The sequence below is a fragment of the Camelus dromedarius genome, chromosome 9 (assembly GCF_036321535.1).
Source record: "Camelus dromedarius isolate mCamDro1 chromosome 9, mCamDro1.pat, whole genome shotgun sequence".
Lineage (NCBI taxonomy): Eukaryota > Metazoa > Chordata > Mammalia > Artiodactyla > Camelidae > Camelus > Camelus dromedarius.
Window position 1 is genome coordinate 78,588,396 of NC_087444.1, and position 14,203 is coordinate 78,602,598.

The 14,203-nt window shown below is 42.5% G+C and overlaps 1 protein-coding gene across 2 annotated transcripts in view; it reads left to right on the plus strand.

Moving 5' to 3' along the window:
* Positions 1-4,997: 4,997 nt before the first annotated feature.
* The window catches only part of ZNF470 (zinc finger protein 470), a 43,299-nt gene continuing 34,093 nt past the window's right edge, over positions 4,998-14,203 (plus strand). Inside the window, exons 1-5 of one of the 2 annotated variants that reach the window (XM_010991520.3) lie at positions 4,998-6,048; positions 6,773-6,906; positions 7,911-7,993; positions 13,324-13,450; positions 13,626-13,718. In XM_010991520.3, coding sequence (XP_010989822.2) covers positions 7,943-7,993; positions 13,324-13,450; positions 13,626-13,718 — 271 coding nt within the window. In that variant the 5' untranslated portion in view covers positions 4,998-6,048; positions 6,773-6,906; positions 7,911-7,942. The remainder of the gene's footprint in view (positions 6,049-6,772; positions 6,907-7,910; positions 7,994-13,323; positions 13,451-13,625; positions 13,719-14,203) is intronic. The other variant, XM_064489881.1, reaches the window with a different exon arrangement.

Genomic DNA, 14,203 nt, shown 5'->3' on the forward strand with positions numbered 1-14,203 from the left:
CGACACTTGGGTTTTAATTGTGATAGCAGCTCTCATAATTCTATCAGTATGGGGTCTTTGACTACTGATAAAATCCCTGTCTTAACTCACTGAATCATAGAGTAAGAGCTGTGATGGTATATTTGTAAGCTGCTGTGTAACAAATTACCCTAAAGTTTAGGAGCTTAAAACAGACATACATTTATTATGTCACAACTTTTTTGGGTGAGGAATCCAGGCATGGCTTAGCTGGGTGCCTCTGGCTCCCAGGACCTCTCACAAGGCTGCAGTCAAGTTGTTGGCGGGTGCTGCAGTCATCTGAGATTTTACTGGACGAGAGTCGTCTTCCAAGCTCACTCATTAAGACTGTTGGCTGGCTTTGGGTCCTCACTGGCTTTTGGCTAGACACATCAATTCCTTCCCACATGGGCAGCTCATAGCATGGCAGCTGGCTTCCTCGTAAGTGAGCAGGCAAGAGAAGGGTACCCAAGATGGAAGCCGAAGCCTTTGTGTAACCTAATACGACTAGTGACATCCCCTCCTCTTTGCACTTGGTAATTAAAAGTGGGTCCCTAGTTCCAGCTCACTCCCAAGGGGAGAGGATTACAGAAGGGTGTGAGTAGCAGGAGGCGGGGTCACTGGGAGCCACCTCCATGGCTGCCTACCACAGTGTGCCCTCTGGCCCTTGGTGATTCATGTCCCTTCCACACGCGAGTACGCTCATCGACTTTAAGGCCCTCCCCAAGTTTCATCTCGGCATCATCTCAAAGTCATGAATCCTGTCATCTAAATCAAGTCCAGGTGCTCATGAGGCTTACGAGGTTTCTTAAGTACAGTTCCTCTTGATCCGCAGACCTTTGGAAATAAATTATCTGCCTCCCCACCACCCCCAACCCAGGCACCACAAACACAGAGACACACACAGCCAACAGACTGAAGTCACTGGTGTATAGCAATCCTGAAATCTGACCAGAAAAAATGTGTGGAAATTATCTGATTAGGTATCAAGTCCTGGGGGTATTCTCCATCCTCTGGATGCTTGGTTCTGCCATGTTTGCAGCTCAGTAGTTTTCTAATCTTGCTTACTGGCATTTGAATTTTGGAAATCTAATGGTCTCTTCATTTTATATCATCTCTGTCACTTCTCTCCAAGTTGGCAGTGCTAATTCTCTTAAAAACTTTGTGGACTAGGTGTGAATCTCACTAGGGTTCACCCCATTGGATAGAAGCCACAGTCATGAATCCCTGAGATAAGTTTTTAGAGGACTTGCCATTTAAATCAGAGTATCTGTAAGGATCCCCCTTAATCTCTTTCCAGAGCCTTTGTGTCATTAAACGGTACTCTGAGATACTGGCTTTGATCTTTGAGGTTCTAACAAAAAATTTTACAGTCACACCCTTAGTTTTCTCTCTAGACCAGTGTCCTAGCAAAACCCTGGAAGCCATTTCTTGATTTTAGCGTCGTCTGCTATCTGTGGAGGCTATGACTTTTCAAAACCACCACATCCTGTCTCCTTTTTAATGAATCTCTCCCTTAACCTGTCTCCTTTTGTATATTTCTATAAGCAGCAAAAACAAAAAAACAGGAAACATCTTCACATTCATGAAGGTGTCCTTAGCTAGATCACCCACACAGGCTTTCCACATTGCAAATAATAGAGTTGCTAAACTTTCTTCCACTACATTAACAAGAACCCCTTTTCCACCAGTTTCTAGTAAGATTTTTCTCACATTCTTTAAGTCTTCAACAGTACTTAAAGTGTAAAATTTCTGGCTAGACCCTTGTATATGCAAGTATCAGACTCCAAGCATCCCAGCTAAGGCTGAAAGAACCAAAGGCTTTAGCTGCTACCTGTCTCAAGGGAGACAGAATTTGGAGATTGAATTCAACCAAGTAAACTTACTAAAACAAAAGTCAGTGCTCTTCACAGAAACATAACAGTTTCTTTACAGCGTTCTTACTATTCATGACATCTAGGATGCAATAAAAATGTTAGATATATGAAAAAACAAGTAAACATAAGCCACATTCAAGAGAAAAAGCAACCAAGATGAATCCTGAGATAACCTAGATATTGGTGTTAGCAAACAAGAATGTGGAAGCCACTGCTATAATTATTCTGAAGGGAAGTGTGGGATTATGAATGAGCAAATGGGAACTTCAGCAAGTGGATTAAGACAATTGGAAATTGGATTTCTAAAAATGAGAAATACAATACGTGAAAGTAAAAATTCACTGGAGAGGTTTAACAGCAAATTGAAAGTGGCAGAAGAGTTGACAAAGTTGAATATAGATCCACTAATCTGAAATGCAGAGAGAGGATTGCAAGAAAATGAACAGTGCTTCAGTGACCTGTGTGATGATATCGAAAGTTCTAACACATGAAATTAGAGTTACAAGAAAGGGAGGAAAAGTGATGGAATAGAGAACCTGTTTGAGAAATGTCCAGAAGTTCCCCAAGTTTGGTGAAAGATACATATTTCCACATTTAAGAATGTCATAAAAACCCAAGCAGAATAAATACAAGAAAAAGCACACCTGGACACGCCATTATGGACCTGCTGAGACCCAAAGATAAAAAGAAAATCTTGAAAGTAGCCAAGGAAAACATGAGATGCATGATGGCTGGCTTTAGGTAGGCAGAAACAGGCCAGAGGACAGTGGGATGACAATTTTTTAAGTGCTGGGGGAGGGGTGGGGAATAAAACTTCAATTTAGAATTCTATATTCAGAGAAAATATCAAACATGGAGGTAAAATTGATACTTTTAGATAAACCAAAACAATTGTTGCTAGCAAATCTACATGACAAGAAACGCTCAAAAGAAGTTGTTCCTCAGGCTTGAGATAAACATTGGATGATAATTTGGATCTTCAGGAAGGAGTGAAGAGCATCAGAAGTGGTAAATATGGGTAAATTTTAAAAAAATTCTTCCAATTTTAATAAACTTTGTTTAAAACATGATTGTTATAGTCAGAATTATAACACTATTGAGTTTATGGTGCATATAGATGGTGTAGATATCTATGTATCTATATCTTGATGTATGTATAGATAGATAGCATAAATGATGAAACATACGTAGAACTATGTGTTTGCAGATTTCTTATATTGGACATGAAGAGATACAATATTTACTTCAAGTACATTAAAAAGTTAAGTTTTATATTATGATTCCTTGAGCAACCACTAAAATTTACTAAGTGTAGTATAAATGTAAAATATATTTAATCAAGGAATTATAGTTAAAAGTCAATACATTAATTTAAATGGAATTCTAAAGAATATTCAGTTAAGTAAAAAGTCAGGAAAGGAGGACAAAAGAAACTAAAAACAGGTGGTTGAAAGAAGATAAAATAGCAAAATGATAAACCTAAATCCAACTATACCAATAATTACATTCAATATAAATGGACTAAATACTCCAATTAAAATTCAGTGATTGTTAGAATGGATAAAAAAGGGAAATTAAGAAATACTTAAAATTAGATGATAAAACACTACATGGCTGAACTTGTGGGGTCATTAAGTTTTAAGTACAGTTGTCATGAAATTGAAAAGGTCGAGAACAAAGTATGTATTCAAGTAAAGAAGAGTGTTAAATCTAAGTGCAGTTAGACATGTGCAGAGAGGCAAAAAGAGAGAAACTCAGTGAAATGCAGCAGATAAACAGAACTGGAAGCTCTTCTTTGAAAATATTCAGAATATGTCAGTGCCTCTGATGAGAGAAAGAAAGAGACAAAGATTTTTTTATACCAACCAAACAGCCAAAAAAGAAAGATGCAGAACAGGAAAGGAGCAATAACTTTAGACACAGCAGAGAATTAAACAACCAACTATATAGCTAATTAATTTGAAATATAAATGAGGGGTTAAATTGCTTGAAAAATATAAAATTGCATGAAGAAATATAGAGAATATTAAAGCAAAATGTTGTCAAAGACCTCTCATTCTAGAAAAACCCTGTTCAGATAGCTTTAAAAGTGAGCTCTACCAAACTAAGAAATGGTTTATTCCTATCTTATAGAAGTTACTCCAAAAAAATAGAGAAAAGAATAAAAGTTGTCATTCTGTTTTCTTTCCTCTCTTAGGTGATTTTTACCGCCTCTCCTTTCCTGCAAGGTTTCCTTTGTGTTTAATTTTACGCATCATAAATATGATATGCCTAGGTGTATATTTTTTGCATGTATTTATCCTTGCTTGGAATTTGTGCTTCCTGAATCTGTGGTTTGGCCACTGTCATTAACTTTCAAAAACTGTCATTACTTAGATATTTCTTCTCCTTTCCTTCTTCTTCTAATTATGCCTATGTTGCACATTTTGTAGTTGTCCCACAGTTCCCGGATATCCTGGATTTTTTTTTATTCTCTTTGTATTTCAGTTTGGGAAATTTCTATCAACAAATCTTCAAACTCACTCATTTTTCCTAAGCTGTGTCCAATCTATTGATGAGCCTATCAAAAGCATTCTTCTTTTCTGTTTTAGCACTTTAAATTTCTAGCATTTCCTTTGGATAATCAGTTTCCATCTCTCTGCTTACATTATCCATCTGTTCTTGCATGTTGCCTACTTTTCTCATTAGTGACCTTAAGATGTTAATCATAGTTTTTTTTTTTAAATTCCTGGTATGATAATTCCAAAATCTCTGTCATAATTTTCTGGGTTCCAATACCTGCTTTGTCTCTTCAGACAGTGTTTCTTCTTGCGCGTGCCTTGTAATTTTTGCTGAAACCTGGACGTGATGTACTAGGTATAGAAACTAGGTAATTAAGCTTTTAAGCATGAGGTTTTATGTTACTCTGGTTACGAGCTGGGCTGTTTTAACATTTGCTGTAGCTGTAGATGCCACAGACTTTGGTTTCCAAAATGGGCTGGGGGTGTAGATTATATCAGAGAGCGAGAACTTGTAGGCATGAAATAAGACAGGTTTTACTCACACACATATACATTCATAAAGTTACAAATCACAAGCGCACAAAACACCAAGCAAATTCCCACTCACTCACCTTCTATCCTGGAGGCTCCGCCCCCAGATTCGCCTCTCCTAGGCCCCGCCCATTTCCCAGACTTCCGCTGGCTCTGCGCCAGGGCGCTCCACGCCTTCTGCTACCCCGCCCACCATTAGCGGAGGCCCCGGTGAGCCGCTTCACAGGTCCCTCTGAGACTGACAGCTGCACCTGCGCAGTCCGAGCCTGGATAAGGCTCCCAGAAGCCTCCGGGACTCAGCTCTGTTCACGGAGGCGGCTGGTCCTTCAGGGAACCGCAGTCTGGGCTGAAAGGCTTCCAGGCGGCTCTGTTCCAGACCAGGAGGCTCCAAAAGGGGACAGTGATCACCAGGCCTGGGAGAGGAACCCTGCCTAACAGCCTCCTCGCCCGATTTCAGAAAGCTGCCGCCACTCTCCGGGACTACGTTTCCCAGGGGCCCTTGCACCGGAAGGGCACGCCCACTTCCGGCAACGGCTTGAAGTCCGGGCACCAGCGAGTCTGGCAGTTCCTGAGGAGAAAACCTGGGCGGGGCGGCGGCTGTGACTGGGCTCAGGTCCTGGAGAGGCGCCGAGAGGGCGGCGTTCGGGTCCGCGCCCGTGGCTGGGTGGGGGCGGGCGTCATGGACGTGCGACTGCGGCCTGAAGTGCGTGGTGTGTGTGTGACCGGGAAGAGGAAGCAGGTCCGTGTGTGAATGGGGGTTCTGAGATGCGGCTGGTGGGGCGCGGAGGAGGGCAGTGTCTGTCTGGGACCTTTGTGCGTGTCTTTTGCGCACTTCGCACGTCTCAGCAGCATGTGAGAGGCGGCGTGTGTTGCAGTGAGTGAATGATATTACGTGGCTGAGACTTGGAAACATCACCAGAAAAGAACCTCTTCGTCCCCCCTCTCCTACGCGCGCGCGCGCGCGCACACACACACACACACACACACCCGACTCCACCGCCAGGAGCCCAGTGTGGAACAAAGCCCTGGAGTCCTAGGAAGGTGCCTGGTTGGGGGGGCGCGGCTGAAGCATCTCTTGCCTGCCCCACATGGAGGGTGTGGAAGCCGGGACACTGCACACGACCATGGGACTGAGTACGGAGGTAAGAGTGACAGAGGGCTTGGGTGCGGCTGCAAGGGTGGAAATTAAGATTCGGGGGTGCTATTCCTCGGGCCCAAGTGCTAGAGGAGGATGTCCCTGGCCTCAAAGTCTAGTGGACTCAGGAGTCCAAAGATTTGGAGGGTCGCCTCGGGCCAGAATAAGGAGCCGAATTCAGGGAGGGATCTTGACTTGTGCAGTCACCTAGCCAGATACTCCCCTTCCAGATCAGTGTGAGTGTCTCCAAGGGCCCCGGGGGAGAGTGTTCCCCCGTTAGAACATTACCTCTGAGTGCTCTGCTGCTCTTCAAGGAGGACCTCAGTATTTAATATTTTTTTTCAACCTGAGTCCTGTCCCATATATCACTGTGGGATGGGGACTTGGGAGAAAGGCTTTATTCACAGCTTCCTCTGGAAGTGCTGAGGGATCCAAGCCTTTCCACGGCTTAGTCACCTTCTAGTAGATGAACAAATATAACCGCATTCCTCCTTCAGACCTCTCTCTCTGCCTTCACCCCCTAACCTCCCAGCCAGGATGAGTAAAGCGAAAGAGGGGAAGCTAGTACTGCTCATAGCCTTACTGTTCTTTGCTCGTTTTAGTGTAAGAACAGTAGCTAAAGTTTGCTGAGTGCTTATGTGGGCCAGATGCAGTTCTAAGACCTTTTGGGGATATAAACTCCAAACCTCACAACATTATGAAGTGGAAGCTCCCTCATCTCCTTTTTACAGATGAGGACACTGAAACAGGGAGAGGACAAATAATCACTAGTAAGTGGAGGAGCCAGGATTCACTTCCAGGACAGGCCGACTCCAGAGTGCCCCCTGTACTGGCTCTCATGTAATCCCCTCAACAACTACTCGAGGTAGGTATTCTTAACGGCTTTTGCCAGTTTAACCCTGAGGGGGTTAAATAACCTCAAGACTTAAGATCCCAAGACCTCCACTGAGCAAGCTTTTTTCCTAAACTTTCTGACCCAGTTTCTGTTACGTAAAATAAAGGTGTTACTATATACCTCATAGGACTGTTGTAAGGATTAAGTGAGCTCATACATAGAGCATTTGTTGGAGTCCCTGCCACATAGTGAGTGCTCAATAAGTGTTCCTTCTAATTATCATTATAATAATGCTTTGAAAAAGCAATGGTGTTTAGAGGAAAGAAACCAGAATTAAGTCAGATACTATTATCTTTTTCCTGATTGAAGAAACTTGGCTGGAGGGGAACAGGGGACTCCTTCAGAACTATAATTTGCCAGAAAGCAATGTGAAAACCTGGATCTCCTGACAGTTTTTTGGTCCCGCTATCTGCAAGCCACATGGACTCTGTCGTAACATCTCTGGGGAAGATGGGTTTTTCCAAGTCTCATTGATTCTTTACAAATCCTGAGTAGTTAGTTGCATGGGGGCGTACTTTCTGTTATATTCTGGTGTCTGCTTGAGCAAATAACTTGGGTGAGAGAGTCAGGCAGACCTAGGTTGGCGACAGGTTTCCGTTATTTACAAGCGGTGTGACGTGTGCAAAAGACTTCACTTCCCAGAGCTTTCATATGTGAAACTGACAGTATTGCCTATTTTCGCTGAAGACATGAAGGTTAAGTCAGAGCATTAACATTTGCAGCATGCCTAACAGACCTCCGAGGTTAACGAATTGGTGTCTTTGAGTGAGAGAGGGGTTGTGCTCAGCTTGAGAATCCAGCGCAGAGCAGAAACCCAGCTGTAAATTACAGGTCTCCCCGCAGGTGCCTGGACTGTGAGGGGAAGGTGGAGTGGCAGTGGGGGAGTGAGAACAGAGGAAGCTGAAGGGAAAAGATTCTAGGCTGTGATTGTTAGAGCTGGACAGTCTCTCACTGTTCCTTTCTTCTCCTCCCAGCTGTGCCCTCTCAGGGTAAAGCCCTTCTCCAGATGGGGAGCCAGGAAGAGGAGGAGGTGATAGGAATTGAAGCCATGTCCCTGGTTAGTATTTCCTTTTTATTCCTAAAATAGCCCTGCTTTTCAAGATCTGGTAATGCTTGTTTTGTTCTGAAAATTATTTGCTTAAGAGTTCCACCCTTGGGCCTGGATCCTATTTCTTCTCTTTCTGATGAGTGATGGGGCCTTAGATAGACTCAGACAGCCCAGTGCCCTCTCATAGAGCTTCCTCTTCTTCCTCTTCTGTGTTTATTTTTCACTCAAATGACCTACTGTGAGCTCTTCCCTTGCACTTAGTCTTTTCATAAGTATCTGACAACGCAGAAATACTGTCCTTAGAGGAAGTTTGAGAGCCACGATCTGTGTAGTCCCTACATCCCCTTCCTAGCTCTCAGAGAGCTCACAATCTGTTGGAGAAAAGAAAAGGCAGCAAGCATTTATGTGTACAGTGTGATCAGTGCTGCAGCTGGAGAGTGGACTTATTGCATAGGAGTGGGGAAGGGCCGTTATTAGGCCGAATGAGTGCCTCTAGGTGAATTAGAAAAAGGTGCCCCTTCCTCTAGACTGATGTAGCTCTATGGTACGCCACCGTCTGGCAGGAGGAAATCTGCCTTATTTTAGCTCCTTTCTGCCACCCAGTAAGAAATGCTGCACAGTCATGCTCCCTGTTGGAGGGAGGGGGCCTTGGGAGAACTTGAGTCACAGAGGAAGGGCTGTCTGAGCTGCATCCTGAAGGAAGTGGCAGAGATCTGCAGGCCCAGGTGAGATGGGGGCATTTTGGCCAGAGTATGCAGGGCTTCCCTCCCCACTTGACTGGTGCCCGGCAGGTCTTGAAACACCGGGGTATGTACGACATAGTTTGTTCTTTCTAGGATGAATACCACAGTCTATTCAATTAGCCTCTTGTTCCACAGGCAAATTGTTGCCAGTTTGCTATTTAATGAGTATTGCAGGGACCATTCTTACGGTTGAATTTTTGCCCTCAGCTCTGATTTTCTATTTTTTTTGTAATAAACTTTATTCTTTTAGAGCAGTTTCAGGCTCACAGAATTGAGCAGAAAATACAGAGAGTTCACACATAGCCCTCCCCACTCGCACATACATACTCCCCTACTTTCAACATCCCTCATCAGTGTGGCAAATTTGGTACAATCGATGAACCAACATGGGCACATTACTATCAACCAAAGTGCATAGTTTACATTAGGGCTCACTCTTGACTTTGAACATTCTATGGGTTTTCACAAATGCGTAATGACACGTAGCCACCACTGTAGTATCATGCAGAGTAATTTCATTGCCCTAAAATTTCCGTGTGTTCCATCTATTCATTCCTCCCTCCTTCTGATTTTCTTGAACCAAATTCCTAATTTTTCATTTCTTGTGGATTAGTTACTTAAATTTACTCCAGAATATTTTTAATTTAATATTTTACTGACTAATAAAACCTAAAGAACTGTAATTCATGTTCTGACTAAAGTGCTAAATGAGTACCATCAGCAAATTAATTATTGTAAGAAATTATAAGAATTGAATCATTTACTTAAACTAATCAAGTAAAAATAACTTAGAATAATAAAACTATTCTTATTTTATATCAAAAACACAATGAGCAACTTAAAGCAAAACACCTTTTATCGGATACAATGCCACAGAACATGTACTACCAATGGAACTTGTTTCTTAGAGCATTTATACATTTTGAAACCATTGTTGTCAACTGTCAGAAAAAAATATTTTAAAAGTGGCAGAATATGGCATAAAGGTTAGTAACATGGACTCTGGAACCAAACTGCCAGGGTACAAATTCTAGCGGCACTCTATACGAGATGTGTCCATTAATCTGAGTTTCTTCAACTGTAAAATGGGAATAATAATATTACCTAACTTACAAAGGGCTGTTGTGAAGATTAATGAGTCAGTATATTTTAAGTGCTTAGAAAAGTACTTGGCACATAATAAGCACTGGCTATACGTGCTACTGAAGAACTGCAGTGTGACGTTTGAGGGCAAGAGCCACTGAACATCCGGTGTCTTTATTTCCAATGTGATATTAGTTTTAAAAGTAATAATTTGCTCTGAATTTGGGAGAGTCCTGGTCCTGGGTAAGGTGGACTGAGCACACTTCTCCTGTCTTCCCCGCTGAAAGCTGCTATAAAACCAGGACAGTGTGCATGGAAAAGCAATTTGAGGTCTCTAAAAAGTGATTAGCAGGCACAATGGGGAAGAAACCCAAAATGTGAAGTCCCTCCAAACCTGCGGTGTGTTTACCTTTTCTTCCCCCTCCTGGTATCTCTTAGCGGGAGTCCAGCAAGCACAGAGCTCAGAAGTGGATATTGGCATGGACAGAAAGAACTGCAGGGGAAACCTTCTAGTTTAGCCTTAAGAAGTGGGAAAGGGATCTGCTGCTCGGCATTGTGGGAGTGGGGAGATCCCCCTTAAAAAAAATTTGTTTCCCTGTGCCCCAGCGGTGGCAGTGGGAGTCTGCAAGAGTCTCAGACTCTGAGGGAAGATAAATTTTGTCTATGATCAGAGAAGCTGTGATCCCTAGAGGGTGGGGTAAACCTTCACTGCTTTTTTTTCCTGCTTGTGTCTGCTCCCTGCTTGGCCCCAGGTCGGGGTACAGTCATGGTGAGCGCACGGTGGGATGGAATAATAAATGAGCCACAGTTATCAGGACTGAAGAGGGAAGCCCCCCCCCCCCTGCCTGCTCCAGGAAACAACGCGCTGAAGGGATCCCAGAGAGGGAGGAGGTCAACCACAGAGCGCTCTCTGTGCGCTCCTAAGCCGCTTGCTCCGAGCTGCTCGTGCACGTGTCTGCCCGTGAGCAGTGAGCTGCGGCGCAGACCGCCGTCCAGGTCTCAGGCTGGCCGTGAGCGGTCTGCAAGGGGGGCGAAGGCGATATCACAGCAGAGGCGTTGGAAATGGAACTGCGGTCGAAGCACCACCCACAGGAGGCTGTCTAGAACATGCAGCCCGAACAAAACATCGCCATTCTCCATAGAATTTAAACAAGACAGAGTCTGTAATGTGATAACCAGCGTGTTGAGAAGGCAAGGCAAAATTACTCAGCTAATGAAAAAGTAGGAAAATTTCGGTTTGCAGGGGAAAGACCATCACCAGATACTAACACTGATGTTACACAGATGCTGGAATTATTTGATAAAGACTTTAAAGCAACTATTATAAAAATGCGCCAACAAGTGAGGATGAAGATTTTTGAAACAAATGGAAAGATCGTCTCAGCAAATAAATAGGAAGTATCAACAAGAAACAGAAACTCTAATGACCAAAATAAGCTCACTGGGTGGGCTCTAGTGGCACTGTGGAGATGACAGAGGGAGGAGTTAGTGAGCTTGAGGTTACATAGGAACTATCGACTCTGAGTCACAGAAAAAAGATTGAATGGAGCCTCAGGGTCCTGTAAGACAATACCAAAATGGTTAACATTTGTATCATTGAAGTCCCCCCAAAAAGAGACAGTGGAGTGTAGAAAAAATATTTGAAGAAATAAGGGCTGAAAAATTCCCAACTTTAGCAAAAGACATAAACCTATCTATGAATCTATGAAGCTCATCCATCTCCAGTGTGAGAATCTCAGAGAAATCCCTGCCCAGAAACTTTGTAATCAGACTGCTTAAAGCGAAAGACAAGGAGAGAAACCTCGAAAGCAAACAGAGAACGATGCTTAGCATGCAGGACGACAGTGATTTGGGTAACTCTGGATTTCTCATCAGGAACTATGGAAGTTAGAAGGATGTAGAACAGTTTTTCAAAAAGTACTCAGAAAAGAACTGTCAACCCTGAATCCATGGTCAACAAAAATAGCCTTCAAGAATTAAAGTGAAATAGTTTCTCATATGAATGAACGCTAAGAAAATTCATTGACAGGTTGCTAAAAGAATTACTAAAGGAAGTTCTTCAGATAGAAATTAGACCAGAAGGGAACTTGGAACATTCAGAATGAAGGAAATGCAACAGAAATGGTAAATATTTGCATGTAAATGCAATAGACTGTTCTTTTGAATTGCTTAAAATATCTTCAAAGGTTGAAAAGAAAACTAATACTTCAGGTTTGCTGAGCTGAACAGGATTTGAACATAGGTGGTCTGCCTTCAGAGACCATGTTCTTAACTACTGTAGTATACTGACATTAGTAAAATAAAATATAAATAAAGCTTTTATTGAAATATTAAACCAGATGTTTACCTGTTCTCAGCCACCTCCTCTTCTTTCTTTCCCATCTCTCCTATGTTGTTATAATAGGTAATAATTCTTGAGCACTTAGCCAAGTACTATGCCTTCACTTAATTCTCACAATGCTACTATGAGGTAGGTATTAAAATTATTCCCGTTTTTAAGGTGGGAAATTTGAAGCACACTGCAGTTAATTGACTTGGCCGAGATTACCCAGCTAGTCAGTGCCAGCATCTGAATTCTTATGAATAATCTAACCTTCTTCTGTTTTATTCAAGACTGACATTTATTTAAAACTCATTCTTAGATACTGATGTAAGTGAAATCACAGAAAAAGAAGTGGAAAATCTGCCATCAGCCACAGAATGGATGACTGGCATCACTGCCTGACTGCTTAGAAATTTAGCCCGTGTCTGTGGGGGTGGATATAGCTCAGGGGCAGAGTGCATGCTTGGCACGTGCAATGTTCTGAGTTCAATCCCCAGTACCTCCATTTAAAAAAAAAAGAAAGGAGATTTAGCCCCCGTAACGAGGAACAGGTTGCTTGTCATGTGCTCACCTTATATGATCTCTCCTGATACTTCCCAGCAGATTATTAAAAAACAATCTCCCAAGTATGTTCTCTCCTGATTCAAGTATATTTTTATTTCATGAGAAAAGAATATCGACAGGCATTTTTTTCTTTCACTCTTTAGGCGTATCTCTTTAACATCTCAAGAACACTAAGATTTCTTAGAATACATTGTGGAGATTGAAGTCACGTTCTTCAGGTCAGCGTCCTTCCTTGAACCTTGGCCTCGCAGCCTCAGAGCTCTTTAACTTCACGTGGAAAAGTGAGCTAGCTCCTAATGTAGATAATTTAGTGCTGATGATACTGTGTTGAATGCAATCAACATTTTTACATATGAGAATGTCTTCTCACACCGTGAAATTGTAAGTGCTTCAGGAGCAAAGAGTATACCTCATATTTTTTCTTCTTCCTAATATGTACAATGTAATTATATAGGCAGAAGAGTTACACAGTGACTAACTACCTGACCTGGATCATTTAGACCTCCCCGTGCAATTACTTACAATATTTTTTTTTCTCCCAAAGTGTGAACAGCGTAACCCTTTACCTGGGAGCCAGCTAAGTCAGGGCATGAACACTGAGCAAGGTTATGTTTGTCTCATTTCAGGATTCAGTGACTTTCACGGATATAGCCATAGACTTCTCCCACGATGAATGGGAGTGGCTGAATCTTGCTCAGAGGACTTTGTACAAGAAGGTGATGATAGAGAACTATAGGAGCCTGGTTTCACTGGGTAAGAGTGTATTCGTCCTTCCACCTCCTCCACGAGTCTTTGCACCTTCGTGGTCTTTCATGTCTTTATCAGCACTTCCCTACAATGGTTCTCGTCTCTCAGTACCATTTAGACCCTGTTAGAGTGCTGGGATATCCACAGCATCGCTAATTTTCTTGTTTTCTCTTACATGCAGGTCTTTGCATTTCTAAACCAGATGTGATCTCCTTACTGGAGCAAGATAAAGAGCCTTGGATGATGGAAGAGGTGACGAGAGGCCTGTGCCCTGGTAAGTGCACGGTAGCTAGTGCGGGAAGACCGTTCTCAGCATGCTCCTTCTCCCTGATACTCAGTGCTTGGAAGCACCTCTCAGAGTCCTTCCCACATTGAGATTTCCTGTCCGGACACTGTTTTTTAGGTGGGTCTTCTCTTCCCCATGGTGTGACGTAACCACTCTACCTTTCCTGATTTCCTGCAAACACCACACTGTTTCTGAACTCTGTTATGTTCCATTGATGTTTACCCAGCTCTGCTCAAGTACCACATTGTTATAATCATCCCTGACTTTCAGCATTACTGAATTCTTCAGACAGATTTGTGTTTAGTTTTTCAAACTGGCTTAAATATTTTCCTTTCTTTAAAATGTGATTTATTGAGTCAGCAAGTGTTATAGCTATGTTCTTCTCTCTGCTTTTAATTATTTTTCTCTTTGGTGTTTCTTTTTTATTGTTGTTATTTTTGTTTTGTTTTGTTGTTTATGTCTTTTCCCCCCTT